The 13924-nt window shown below is 37.1% G+C and overlaps 1 protein-coding gene across 4 annotated transcripts in view; it reads left to right on the forward strand.

Moving 5' to 3' along the window:
- Positions 1–13924, forward strand: part of Pdgfc (platelet derived growth factor C) — a 178177-nt gene that overhangs the window by 90603 nt on the left and 73650 nt on the right. For 2 of the 4 annotated variants that reach the window (XM_087200289.1, XM_087200287.1), the window contains 2 exons: positions 5055–5115; positions 13525–13720. In XM_087200289.1, the coding sequence (XP_087056415.1) occupies positions 13617–13720 (104 nt within the window). In that variant the 5' untranslated portion in view covers positions 5055–5115; positions 13525–13616. The remainder of the gene's footprint in view (positions 1–5054; positions 5116–13524; positions 13721–13924) is intronic. The other 2 variants (XM_004868546.4, XM_087200288.1) reach the window with 1 other exon arrangement.

Below are 13924 nucleotides of genomic sequence, written 5' to 3' on the forward strand. Positions count from 1 at the left end.
AGAGTTCTAAGTACTAAGGAAAAACTTAATGTGATATGTGAAGACCTCCATGGTAAATATAAAAAAGAAAAGATCCTATTCATAACCACTTAATTACATAGCCATTAATTACTGCTCTTTAAATGAAGTTATATAAGGTCTTTGTGGAAATAATTAAAACTTAATAGTGACTAGAGAACCAATGAAGCCTATGCATGTGATTTAAAGTAGGATAAGGTCTTTCAAATTGGGGACGAGGCAACCAATACTTGAAGAATTTTCACATCTGTGGCTCATGAAGGAGAAAGCAGTGGTTGCCCTCTCCCATATCCATCTGTTTTTATTCTGTGCTCTTGGATAGGCTTCGGGCCGTTGCGCCAAAGCTAACATTGGCATTTCCTAGCTGACAGTGTATTGGCCTGGCTCGTTGGTTGTTATGGGCATGTTATGTTTGGCCTCCTTTATCTGCAGTAACTGTCTTTGGAGTTATTTAACTAGTATTGGAAGGAAAAGCACATATAAAATGTAAACAATTTGACAAGTGATCTTGGGATTACTGGTGGGTAAATTGAATGGTATAGTTATGTAAAATCTTCCTAATTTTATAAAGCAAACATAGTTACAATGAAATTCTTACAGTTTCGTGGCACTTGATTGGCAAATCTGTACTCAGGTAGAGAAGCAGGGCAGGGCTGTAGTAGAGGCCCTGTCTGGTCCCTGTGTGTGATCCTCAGTACCACAAAGAGACAGGAAAGAAGGAAAGAAGGGACTAGATCAGACAAGGCATCAGTCTTTATGATAATTAACAACATGTTTTTGTGTAAGAAACGATACCCAGGGCAGAGATGGATTCACGTGTGTAACATTGTGCTACCAGCCACAGGAAGAAAGTCTGAATTTCACAGTGAGTGATAATAATCACTGTGCACATGGGAAAGGAAACTAAATGCAATTCCAATCATAAATACCTATGTATTTTATTTTTAATAAATATATATTTTAAAACATAAAGTGACATATAAAAATGTCTTTCTGACATTATGCAAGGAATTTTTTTTTAAATTAGACAAAGAAGACTTCCAGTTGGGCTAATGCTAAAATGAAACCTTTGTGTATGGCAAAAGTATTAAGGAGACATAAAGAATAAAATTCAAACCAGAACTAGCTACACTGTAAACTTTATTCACGTAGAAACTTAGTTTAGTAAGAACGGGCATGAATAGGCAATAAGGTGAAATATTTTACTTCCTAACTTGACTCTTAAATATCAGGTTATCTATTCACTTAAAATAGCCTTAAGGCACACATATGTCCATCATATTGTTGCTTGAAGAAAACAAAACTCTTGGGGTGGAGAGCTGGAAAGGTGACCCTCTGCGAAGGAAGACGAAGAGCAGTGTATGAGCAAGTTGAGTGATTCCTGCTGAAGGGAACCACAAAAATAATAAGAAGGAATACATATCGAGCTTTCACCATACGTGCTTGACCATGTTTAACTTTATTCTAACCATATTAAATTGACAGTACTGTCATAAGCAAAAGTTAAAGTACAAAATGATGTGATTTTGGCCGGGGGGGCAACCGGTAGGCAACATAGTGATCCCATGAGTAGAAATTAGAAAGTAAAGAAGAGGAGGAAATTGGGCTCAGAAAGTGGTCATGAGGTCAGAGGAGGATGTGATTCTGTGACTTGAGAGATTGGAGCTATGGCTACATCTACAAGGAGCGTGGATTCGAAATGATACAAAAATAACTAAGGATAAAATCTTGAAGAAAAGACAACTCCAGCTCAAGGGGTCGCAGTTCTGTGGTCTTTGCAAAGTAGTGAGTGGTGGCAAGCCACAGAGTGGAAAGGGGTAAAAAAGGTGAACCAGGAGCTGTCCTTTTCTCTCATTGGTAGCTGGTAGTTCATCGATAGCAAACAATTTTAAAATCAGTCTTGAAAATGTTTGCATGGCTTGCCATTTTAATTATATTAAAAAACCTGGCATACTTCAAATTTTGGGAGAGCTAGTGAATAAATCTTTCCATTGAAATATAGGAGTACTATTGAATTAAGTCTTATATTCTTTTGCAGAAATATTTCTTGATAATAAATCCTTAAAAATTTGTCCTGAAAAATTGATTTCTGGAGGAGGTTCTTAGCTGAGGATTGAACTCAGGGCCTTGTGCATGTTAATGATGCATTGTATCCTGACCTACATTCCCAGCCAGATTATTTTTTTAAATAATAACTGTAAAGAATTCTGAGATTCTAAATTATTCATTGAAGGTACATTTTTCCTGACCGTAAGTTAAATACTTTTATACAGTTGCATTAGATGTATGAGAAATACTGTCATTATGTCTATGTAAAAAACATGCTATACTATGTGTGCGTGTGTGTGTGTGTGCACGCGTGTGTGTGCGTGCAAACATCACAAAGGACTGGAGATGCAGCTCAGTGGTAGAACACTTACATAGCCTGTGGGAGGCCAGGGGTTTGGTGCTAGGCACTGCAATATGAAACAGTAAATAAACAAAACCGAGATACCTCTTGGTTCTTCTGACTGTGGAATGAAAACTCCTACTTTGTTTTGCTTTATAATGGCAGAGCTATTCTTAGAGAAAGCGTGGTCCACCTTGATTGTCAGGTAGATAAAATGGTTAGTAGACAGCTTCTGGGTGTTGGGGAAGTGTTTGGAAGCTTCTTGCTGTTGTGTGGGAACTCTGCAAAGGTATATTTAGATGTATAATTTTCTGGTTTGGGCGTCCATACCTTTCATCACATTCTGAAAACTTTCCCAAGACACTGGCTTAAAAGGATCAAAATATAGCTTTTGTTTTTAAATACTTGGTTCCGCAGTTGAACATGCTGGAGGAATTTTGAAGGCTAGTTTTATAATTAGAGCAATTGTAAAGGAACAGAGGATTACAGACATTATTCAGTAGATCATGTTAAGGTTTGTTTTTGTCTCACCAGTTTCCTACACCGTGATATTCTTCTGTCTGGGTCATCTTGCTGGCATGCTCATTCCCATAATGGTGCTACTGTATTTTCCTGTCACACCACAGTAGTGAAAAGCAGTTCTCAGCATTACCTTTGTACCTCCCATCTGGGACAGAAAAATAAAAGCATCACGCTGTCTCAGACAGATTTTGAACTGGGAATTATGGGGGGCGGTGAACAGAAAATGTCAAATTGTTCATTTATCAGTATATATGTGACTCCCAGGTCTTGCTAAGACAGGGGGGATCTTACTTTTAAAACAAATAGTTGACTTTTGATTTTAGACAGTAACTAATAATTTCTTTCCTGAACATGAGGTTTTTTAGATGAAATACTTGTTAGAAGTTCTATTTTATAGATCATGAAGATGATAGTGAAGTAACTCCAAAGATGAACTTAATAATTTATGTCATCAAAATAGGTTGCTGCTGTCTTTTCATATATGATGTGACTTGTTTGTCAGTTCTTCTTCAAAGCACATTTAGAAAGCAATGATGAAAAAGCAATTTTTTCCTGTAATTCTCGCACTCTGAGGGAGGAAGATCAAAAGTTTGAGCCCAGCCTGGGCAATTTAGTGATTTAATGTGAAACCTTGTTTCAAACTAAAAAATGGGGGAAGCGATAGAGCCCCCCCACCCCGACTTTTTACAGTGTAGTGATATCAGCCTCCCTGTGTGCATGCGTGTTCTGATGTCACTCTGTAACGGAAGTCACACCCAACCAGACCATAGAATGTTAGTGCATGTCCATCTCAGGAGACAAAGACCCTATAAAAGGGTGCAACTACCCCCATGTTCACGTTCGGTACTCAGCCTTTGGTCAGTGCCAGCAGTAATAAAGCAGCTTCCTGGGAGTGACACCTCGACATTCCGACATTCTGCATGAAAATCTCCCCTCAGGGTTGGAGCTGTAGCTCAGTGTAAAGGCCTTGGATTCAAGCCCTAGTATTGAAATAGATACATAAGAAAATACTTTCAGAAAGCAGTGGAAGTCCAAGCTGCAGCCCATAAGCCGTCATTTTATCTGCAAAATTATGTTCCTATGATTGCCCGGAAGATCTTCCTAGGATGCTCAACCAATCAACATATGTTTATTAAGTGCATGTTATGTGTGTAGCACAGTGTTGCGCTTTGCTTGACACAATAGGAATAATTTCATCCCGTTCAATTCAGTTTTTAGGGTTCTTCAGTTCGCTTTATCATCTTCAAGAGGTGCTTACATGTTCCCGGATTAGCTTTGGGAAAATCATAGTTTTATTGTTTGGAAGTTCTTATCATCAGTCAAACATTTCAGTGCTTTCCTGCTTGAATTTGATCTCAAGTGTGTGGTCCTCAAACAAACATTTCCACACAGCTCTGTTCTGGAACCCTGACATTTCTGATATTCCATTCAATGTCTACCAAGTGACCGCACTTCAGCCTTTTGAATTCTTTCCTAGAAAACTGCTGGGGAACTTGTAGTCAATGGAAACAACAACAACTACAACAAAATCAAAATCAGATTTTACTACCAGCAAATGACTTTCCCACTCAAAGTCCCTTTCTGGATAGAAAGAAGAAAGTAGTGATCCCACCTAAATCTGCAAAGCCTGTAAGTGAGCAGCAGGAGGACCAGCCAACATGGCACATGAGAGTCAGCTTACCACAGGGAGCTTTAACAGTACTATTTCAGGGACAATCTGTTCAAGAATAATAATTAAGACTTTATAAGCCTATTAAACCATTAATTAGATAACCTGTGTGAGACCTGCCCAGTATCCAGCAGTTCTGAGCAGATAATGAATAGTATCAGTTGAGTGAATGCGAAGGCACTGGGAAAACTGAGAAGTCCAGGGATGGAGCCTACCAAATAATGCTCTTTCTTTTATTTTTTTCTATGCCAGCCAAGACCCTCTCCTGTAAAGATTAGTGCAAATGGCCATGCATAAAAAGCTCATTTGACTGAATCAGATTTTTGACAAGCTTTATGTGTCTTTTTGATCACTTGTTTTTTAACATCCAAAATACGAAACTGAAGATTCTGAACCACCTAGATTAGGACTTGAGGTCACGCAAGACTCAATTTTACTATCTCCATCTGCTGGCAGGGAGGAACTATACCCAAGCATCTGGACTGGCATAGAAAAGACAAGAAAGAACATTTCAAAGGTAAGCAAAACATATGTTTCCATTTACGCTGAATCTTTGAACTTTTATTATCATACACTCTATTGTACACTCCTGTAATAAGGTTGATATAACAAACCATCCTAAAGCGAGAGAATCTGCTCAGGTGTGACATTCTTACCTGGTTCTTCAGCTTGGACCAGTGGAGACAGGAACGTCTTCCTTTCTGTCTGACTGTCTTGTCTGTCTCAGCGCTTCTAAATTTCTCTCTAGTCATTCAGATGCTGCAGTGCTATTTTCGTATTCTAGTAATCTCCACACTGCAGTATGCTTATTGCAGTTCCTGTATTTTCATTTCTGTCCATCCTCAGATGTGTTGAAAATAACTTTACCTGACGAATTTTATGATTTAGAAAAAGCAGACATATGGTTCTTTGTCAGGGTGTAATTTAGTACCCTGGTGTTTTTTAGATTTCACTTAGTAGAAAGTACTGACTAAAACTTTGTTGTTAATTGATGAGTACGTCTTAATACATATTTATATTGGTGTTTCGTTTTGTGTAATTTGGTATTTATTTTCCCGTCCGAAATCTTTTGAAATTGTATTGGTTTACTTTTAACAAGATTATGGCATTGTGATAAAATTTTGCACTATGATGACTGCTACGAAATAGACACGTTGGCAGTTTTTATGATTGTATAACAATAGATCCTTAAGTGATTTGTGTATTTTAAAAGATAAGTGCAGTTGTTTTTTAAGCTGATGTTATGATTACCTTTCTTAAGAAGCCCTATCTTAACTTGCGAACAAGAGTAGCAGCCCATTTGTCTGGATAATTAGTACTGTTACAATCACTGCAGTTAGATAAAGTGTAATTTGTACATTTTATCTGGCAGTTTTTTCCTGTCTTCTCTTCACCCCCACATTTCCTTGTTATCTTTGTTCCATTTCTTCAGACGCTGTAACATTTCTTTCAGAAGAAAAATGAGTGGATTTATAGGCAGCGTGGGTGCAGAGTTCCCATCCCCAAAATGAGATTTCAGGGCAAGAATTTTTAAGGAAATCCTCTTAGGACAGGTCTGCTCGCTTCAGGGAGGTCGTACATGCAGCTGGGCCGTTCGCTGGCTGGTGGGGATTAGGGTCATTCATATAAGCAGCACAAGTGTGGTAAAGGCAGATTCGCGGATCGTGCGGCGTCCAGCAGTGTCCAGTCTGAGTGTCCTCCTCTGAGTGCTCCCTGAGCTCAGAGGGCCGGGAAGTAACACTTTCAATAGTGCTGAAAGAACTAATGATAATAGAGCACGGGAGAGAAAACTCAGAAGTGGAACTTCTGTTGGGCTTGGTAAAGTCAACTTTCACTCCTAGTCTGAGTGAAAGTATGTATCTTGTTGAGTGTTCCTTCCTCTATTTCAGCTCCTGCTTTTTAGTCTTTTTGTTCTTTGATCTTTGGCTCAATTTGAAAATTGTCATAAAGGTAGCTGTTGCTGAAGAATCTTGCTAATGGATATATTTGAGCCAATTCTCGAATGAAAGATACTGAAAATCTTCATGCTAATGCTTAGTCACCTTTTTATTATAGACCATTTTATCTAAGTGATAAAATAGTATAACCTGGGATGGGGTAGCCTTGGCACAATTGGGTATTCTCATCATTATTAAAATTTCATTTTTTGTAAACATTTTTTGTATAAATAAAATTTAAGCACTGTAATTCCACTGTAAATTTCCACCAAATTCTACAAATTTTAGTAGTTAAGGTTTTCATTTCTTTTAAAGGTCTCAGGCTTATTTATTTCATAGTTTTACATCACTTTAAGATGAGTAAGAATTGGTAAGGGTAGAATAGTAAGGTAGGGGTTTCTAGCAAAGTGGAAAGGTTAGAAAATTGATAAACAGATTTGATTTAAACTTAGCCTGTAGCAGTCATGTCCCCATTAATTGCTGTTTATTTATTCTTGATGTCATTATGTAGAATTACTGCTGAGACCAAAGCAGTAATCTCTGCAACTTGCTACAAACATAATTTATAAATCTCAAATATTACTTACGGAAATGTAAATGCCATATATCACTTATGGACAGCATTTAGCAACATACACACTATGAGATGGAAGGACATGCTTCATATGTGACTGAATCTGTTATTTTTCTTATCTTTTGCTAGAATTCATAAGCAAGTCATAGACTCATTACTTACACACTCTGCGCAATTACTCTTTTTTTTCTTTTTGCAGTACCAGGGATCAAACTCAGGACCTTGCACTTGCAAGGCAAGCACAGTGCCACTGAGCTAAATCCCTGGCCTTTATGCATTTAGTTTTGAACATCAAATGCTAAATGAAAACAGGAAGCAGTGAAGCCAATTTTCAGCATTAGTATTTTAAGCTGAATACATTGAGGCTATTTTATTGTTTCTTTGGACTCATTTGTCTTGCCTAATGCAGAGTTTAACCTTTTAAAAGAGACTTCTAAAGTTTTAAATTTTTGTTAAAGCTATAAACTAATGGGGCTGTTTGCATTTTTCTATGGAAGTGTTTGTATTGACATCATTTTATTGTATTGACATCATTTTATTTAGGGACATCATTTACTGTATGGTATCATTTTATTATTTTCATTGATACATGTTAAATATCTTCTTATCAAAATGGCATATATTATCTAGACATTTCAAGCCCTCAAAGAAATAGATAACCACTTCCAATTTTTGAAATTGCTCGGAAACTCAAACTGAATTTTGTCAATTGTAAGTCCAAGAGAAGTAGATAATTAGTAGACCTCCAAAGCAGGTATATAATTCTTGAAAATATTTTCTCTTAAGTAAATTTGTCTTTATAGGTGATGCAATATGAACTTGTGCTCATTTGTCAGCTAGTCTTCGACATAACAGTATTACTGGATATATATGTATTTTGTTGCTTGAAGTATTTCAGAACTCCTGATAATTTATTAAAACTTTCTACATTGACTAAATTTTTACATAAACTGAATCTCTTCATCTTTTAGGTAAATGTCTCTTTTATAATGTGAATTATTCCTTATTTATCTCTTTTACATGTTCTTTTTCCTGCCTCTTTGTGGTATCTGAGGTAATGGACAGCATGACATAGAGTAACACCACTGCTTAAATGCATCTCACTGCATCACCCTGTCTGCGTGTGTGTGTGTGTGTGTGTGTGTGTGTGTTATAACTGGTGATGTAAAGGCTTTAAGGAGAGTCTCTGTATATTTGAGTATTTACCCTAATAAGAAGATAAGAAGATGATTCATAGTTTTGTCGTCCACAGTTGAGCCGTCACTTTAAAGTCTTATTATATAAAACCAAAATAAGTTATTTTTATTATTACCCAAAAGCTAAAATACCATGTGGTCAAATCTTTACTGTTTCTAAATCACATACTTCAGTAAGAAAAAGGTGTGTAGGGCCTCCTTGCTGGATCTTTTTCTAATACTAATGACCCCCGCCCAAGGATAATAGGCTTGCACCATGCTATGGTGCCTCAGGAAATCACCAACAGGGGAACTTCGGTTGTGCAGCTTGAGCTCAGATGAGGGCCACTTCTCTGTGTTGTGACCTACGCCCCTTCCGTGCGCGGGATTTCTCACATCGAGTTCCATTATGGAGGCTAAGTGGCCACCGTGGTACTGGATTTCATGTCTTCACCCCAAATTGCTTCCCCTCGAATGTTGAGAAGAAAAAAACGCTGGGTTCCCTCGGGTTGGCCCGTTGCAGGGACCCCATGCGATGTTGGGGACTCGCTGCTGTTACTTTTCCAGGGTCTTCAGGGTAGAATCAGCCCTGACTTTACCAGGAAGTCGCTGCTGCCTAGGGATGGGGGTGCGGGGAAGGGGCAGAGCATTTCCCTCCCCCTTGGGCCTCTGGCAGCTGTGCTGTGCGCCTCCCAAACCTTCGCCCCATTTGCTGCAATTGCCGTGGTGTGAGAAGAGGTGACTGACTCAATCCCTGTACTTCTCCTTAGAAGCAAGAGAAGTCCAGACCCTATTTAAAGACAGCATCAGGAAATGGTACAGTTCTAGAAGGACGCTTCTTTCTCTCCCTCTTTAATGAACTTGTTGGAGGGAATTGGATAGTTCACATCACTGCCTGCACTTACTGCTTCTGCTTAATCCGTTGGACCCCGGTGAAGCTGGAGCCATCACACATCGGGCCAGTCCTGCTCTTTGTCTTTCATCCTATTCTTCTATCCCAGGACCTCAGGAAACTGGGTACTCATTAGCAAGTTTTCTTTTTCATTCCATTCGAGTTGTATTCATGAGATGTTTCTCCTTTACTTAGAGTTAGCTTTGTAATTTTTTGACTTTAAATAAATATCATATCATTTGCTTATCTCATTTGTAAGAAAACTCAGCTATCAAGTGACTCACCTAAAGTAACCGATTTTATTGTCAATTGATCCATGTTTTGCACTTTCATTCCTATAACTGTGGCATTCTCAGAGTGTGTCGAAGTTATAGAACATGATTTATGTTCACAAATACGGAGGCATATTGAGAAAATGGCAAATTTCAATAGTGAGTTCTCTAGGGCCTGTCACCTTCTTCATATATACAATCATATGCAAATTTAATTATAGCGAATCATATAGGTGTTTGTGTGTGTGTGTTTGTGTGTGTGTGTATGTGTGTGTAGATTATGACAGATGAACTTTGAGCAAAATACCCATTTAGTGTGAATTGAAGGACCGGAATGGAAGATATACATTGTAAAATGTTTGTATCTTTATCTTGTAAACTTCAGAATAGCAAAAGAAATTCGGAAATGACATGTAAAATTATTTTGTCCTGTTGGAGGATATCAAGTTTATTTATACTCTCAGCGTGCATTAGGCCGTTACATTACATGTGCCAGGCACTGATCTAGTATCAGTTTTGGACATCAGTAAAAATCATTTGCCTCTGGAAATCATAGTGTGCTAGGAAAAAAGGAAAAAAATGAACAGATGTATTATGATTAAAATATGCAGTCCTGAAGGAGTGTACAACCACCAATCATGTTTCTAAAAAGACAGCATTTGAACTGAATTTTGCTAGTAGAGTATTAACTTATTAGAATCCTTGCCCCAGAGGTGATATTAGTTCCAGACCTGGAAGCTGTCACATTAAGAGGATGGGGCTTTGGTTAGTGTCTGGTGTCCATAGCTCCTGGATGGCACCCACCTGACACATGACAGGTTCTCAGGGTATAACTTTCGGCCTTTCATTCCCTTGAGAAGAGCAATAATGAGCAGTCTCCTGAGATAAGTAGCCCAGGAGCCTCAATCGGACAGATCTTAGATAATTTTAGCAGTTTTGTAGTTTGCTTCATATAGCAATCCCTTCTAGTTTCCCCCTTAGTGGCTATTTATCCTTTAATTTGCAGATTTAATTTTAAGGTAGATAATGCTAGTTTTCTTGATTTTCTTTTGCTCTGATATTTTTCCAAAGTGTGAAGAAATGGTAGATTGAGCTTGCAGTGAAACAAAAACTAGTCTGATTTTCTCTCCAGTATAAGTATTATCATACTTTTGTATTTATAGTCAGAATTAAAATAATAAGCATAGCCATCGGGTGCTTCCATATAGATTCAGTTGATGGGGATACATTTATCAGTGCTGTGGAATTCAGTTATATCTTGTCTCTCTCTCTTTCTCAAATACAGTAAGGTTGGGATGAAATTACTCTGGATTTTCTAGGCAGAAGTTTACTAAATCATGGAGTCACTGGATATCTATGTATATCTATCTGCATACAGTTGTGTGTCTGTGTTTCATTGCCATAAGGTTTCAATTGCTGTTAAAATGAGATTTGCTAATTAGTTATATGAACAAGCCAGCAAGATAAGCACAAGGCAGGATTATCATAGGCAGAAAAAACCAGTTAACAAAAGGCAAATAGTACCAGCGATTTTATGGGTTTATCAAGTAAAGTTTGGAAGTAGATGTAGGGACTCTTAAACAGCTTTGTACATAATTCGAAAATAAGGCATCTGGAAGTACACTCCTTGGACGTCTCTTGGGGTGGTCTGTGGAGCCTAGGAGCTCTGTTGGACAGATTGCAACAGCCAGTCTTCGTGAGTCAAGGAAGTGGGACTCTCTAGACCTCCCGAACCAAACCGAGATTGGAGGTCTGTTTCTTTTTGCCTCATTTTCATTCCTTTTCTGGTAAAGTCAACTTAAAATATTAGCTTAGAGACAAGGTTGATTTATCTTTCTTTATGAGTTGCATATTGTCCAGAAACTTCTGTTTTAGTGTTACCTTTATTAGTGTAACATTTTGAGTGATCACATTTTTTATTGCTTTTTATGATTCTCTTACTACTATACTCTTTCATCCATAGTAAATAAATCTTTTAAAGTTCCAAGTGTAGGTAATAAGTGCCAAATATTATGGAATTGCTTGGGTTTTATTGCTAAATTTATTCAAACATAGATATATCTATATAACTGAGTTATATATGTATATATAGTTAATAATTTCACATTTGTATTATTAATCTTCATATTTTTCTCTTTTTTTCTATTTTTACTTGATTTTAGTTTCCAGTATTTTTACCTTAAGAAAGGCGGGTCAGGTAATTTGACATTGCATATAATTTTTTAAATTTAGTATTTATGTGTATTTCTTCTTTTATTATCTCAGATATGTAAGATGTATTCCTATCTCAGGATAAATCGTGAAAAAGATCATGTCAACAATTTAGTGATTTGACTATAGCCTGTATTTTATTTCATTGGTACTTTGAGTAAATCATTCCTTGGTATAAGAAAAACAAAGTTTCATTGAAATAGTCACAAAATCAATCCTATGTATTTATGTCATCCTTAAAATACTAGTGATGTTGTATGCTTGAAAATACGGATGTTTAAACAACTTAACTGCAAGCATAGAGTTGTGATCCAGTGGGAGTCAGTGTTTGTGGCCCCTTGGTTTTTCCCTGTCTCCCTTCCACCCTCCCCCTCTCCCTCCCTCTGTCTTTCTTTCCTTCCTTTGACTAGAGGCCAAGTTGCTTGAGATTCCCATGCAGCTTCCGGTCATCTGAAAATCACATGTGCTTGCGGCAAACCTCACTCCATGTTGGGGTGAATTTTGGGGGAGCAGCAATTTAACTTAAAAGAAAATTTACAATTCTTTTACCACAAATAGAACCTAGCTTGTTAATCTCTAAAGCATACTTAATTATAGTCCAACCGAGTTAGGAATTATAGAGAAAAAATATGTAAACACAAATTTAAGGATACGCATTTTAGCCAAGAACTTTGGTTTTGACTGAAGATTTAAAAATAGAATTCAGATCTTTTAATAGACATGCCCTTCTCCAGATTGTATGTGAAAAAGTCAACACCACTTCATTTGTGAGGAACACCTAAGATATAAGGTGTTTGCTGAGACCATTGGGCAGCTACTACATTCTAATAGCTATGGAGAAAGTTAATTAAAATATTAGATGCCAAAGTATAAGCTGCTATTTTAAACATAAACACCTCCAAAATATGTAGATTACTGGAAGAAAACTGAATATATGAGGATAGCTCATTTTAAAAAAATATTTGAAAACACAGTTTATAAATTTAATTTTAATAGTTAATATTCATCATTCTCTTGATACGAAGAGTATGTAGAACTACACCCAAATTTTTGGGTTGTTTCACTATGCCTTACATCATATGTTCAGGGTGCAGCTGCTTAAGGCTTTTAAAAATTTGTAGGAAATCATATTAAAAGTTGAATAAAAGACAGTTAAAAGTTTTTGTATTGCAATTTTAAAAGGGATAAATGGATTTTCATAGTCTGAAGACTGTAACTATCTTAGTTGTGGGGTTTTGGGTGTAAATGACCATTCATTTTACAAATACACATTATGCACTTCCTCTCATTGTTGACTCTCACCTGAGTGGGTATAAGAACACCTATATCCAAGTACCATTCTACCCTACTCCTCCATTCTTTCCCCACCAAAGTTCTAATCAAAAGGAGAGATTTATTAGTAACACATTTCAGCAGTTGTAAACTATCTCATCTCACAGATGCAAAAATATTCCCTAATGAACTTAGATGCTATTTTGTACTGTACAAAATAGAATATCAAATATATTCTTATTGTAATATGCTTATATTTGATAATTTCTTGGCAAATAGAATCTTCACTCAGCTTTATTGTAATTTTAGGAATCCAAAAGAGTTCGTGATTACAAAAAAATGGAGTTGGTGATTAACATTTTATTAGATTGATAAAGACTAATTCCCTATTCTTTCAAATGTAAATAGACTCAGGTATTTTTGCAATAAAATTAAAATACAGTCTTACTGGATAACTTCTGAAGAAAAAAGGTGGTACTGGACTTGCATATTTGACACTTGTTTGGCGCAAAATGTGAAGAATAAAGAATCGTTTTGGAATAACTTGAAATGTTTGATCTCAGGGCATGTGTCCCTCTGTGTTTCTGCCGCAGGAGTGCAAGACCCCCAGCACGAGAGGATCATTACGGTGTCTGCTAATGGCACTGTTCACAGCCCCAGATTCCCTCACGCTTACCCGAGGAATATGGTCTTGGTGTGGAGACTCGTAGCAGTAGAGGAAAATATGTGGATACAGCTTACATTTGATGAGCGGTTTGGGCTGGAGGACCCGGAAGACAACATCTGCAAGTAAGTTGTTGCACTGGAAATCCCCACAGACTGCAGCACTGATGTCTTTCCGGCTGCTTCATGGGTATTATTGTAAATGGCATCTTTCTTTGTTTTGATTTATCATTTCATTTAAGTTCCATTTCATTTAAATTCTTCATGGAAAACCTATATAGTCATTATTGTCTACCTTCTGTAATCATTTGAGACCATTTTACTGGAAGG

Source organism: Heterocephalus glaber, unplaced genomic scaffold, assembly GCF_053883595.1.
Source record: "Heterocephalus glaber isolate CG9 unplaced genomic scaffold, H.glaber_assembly_v1.0 deba00001737, whole genome shotgun sequence".
NCBI lineage: Eukaryota > Metazoa > Chordata > Mammalia > Rodentia > Bathyergidae > Heterocephalus > Heterocephalus glaber.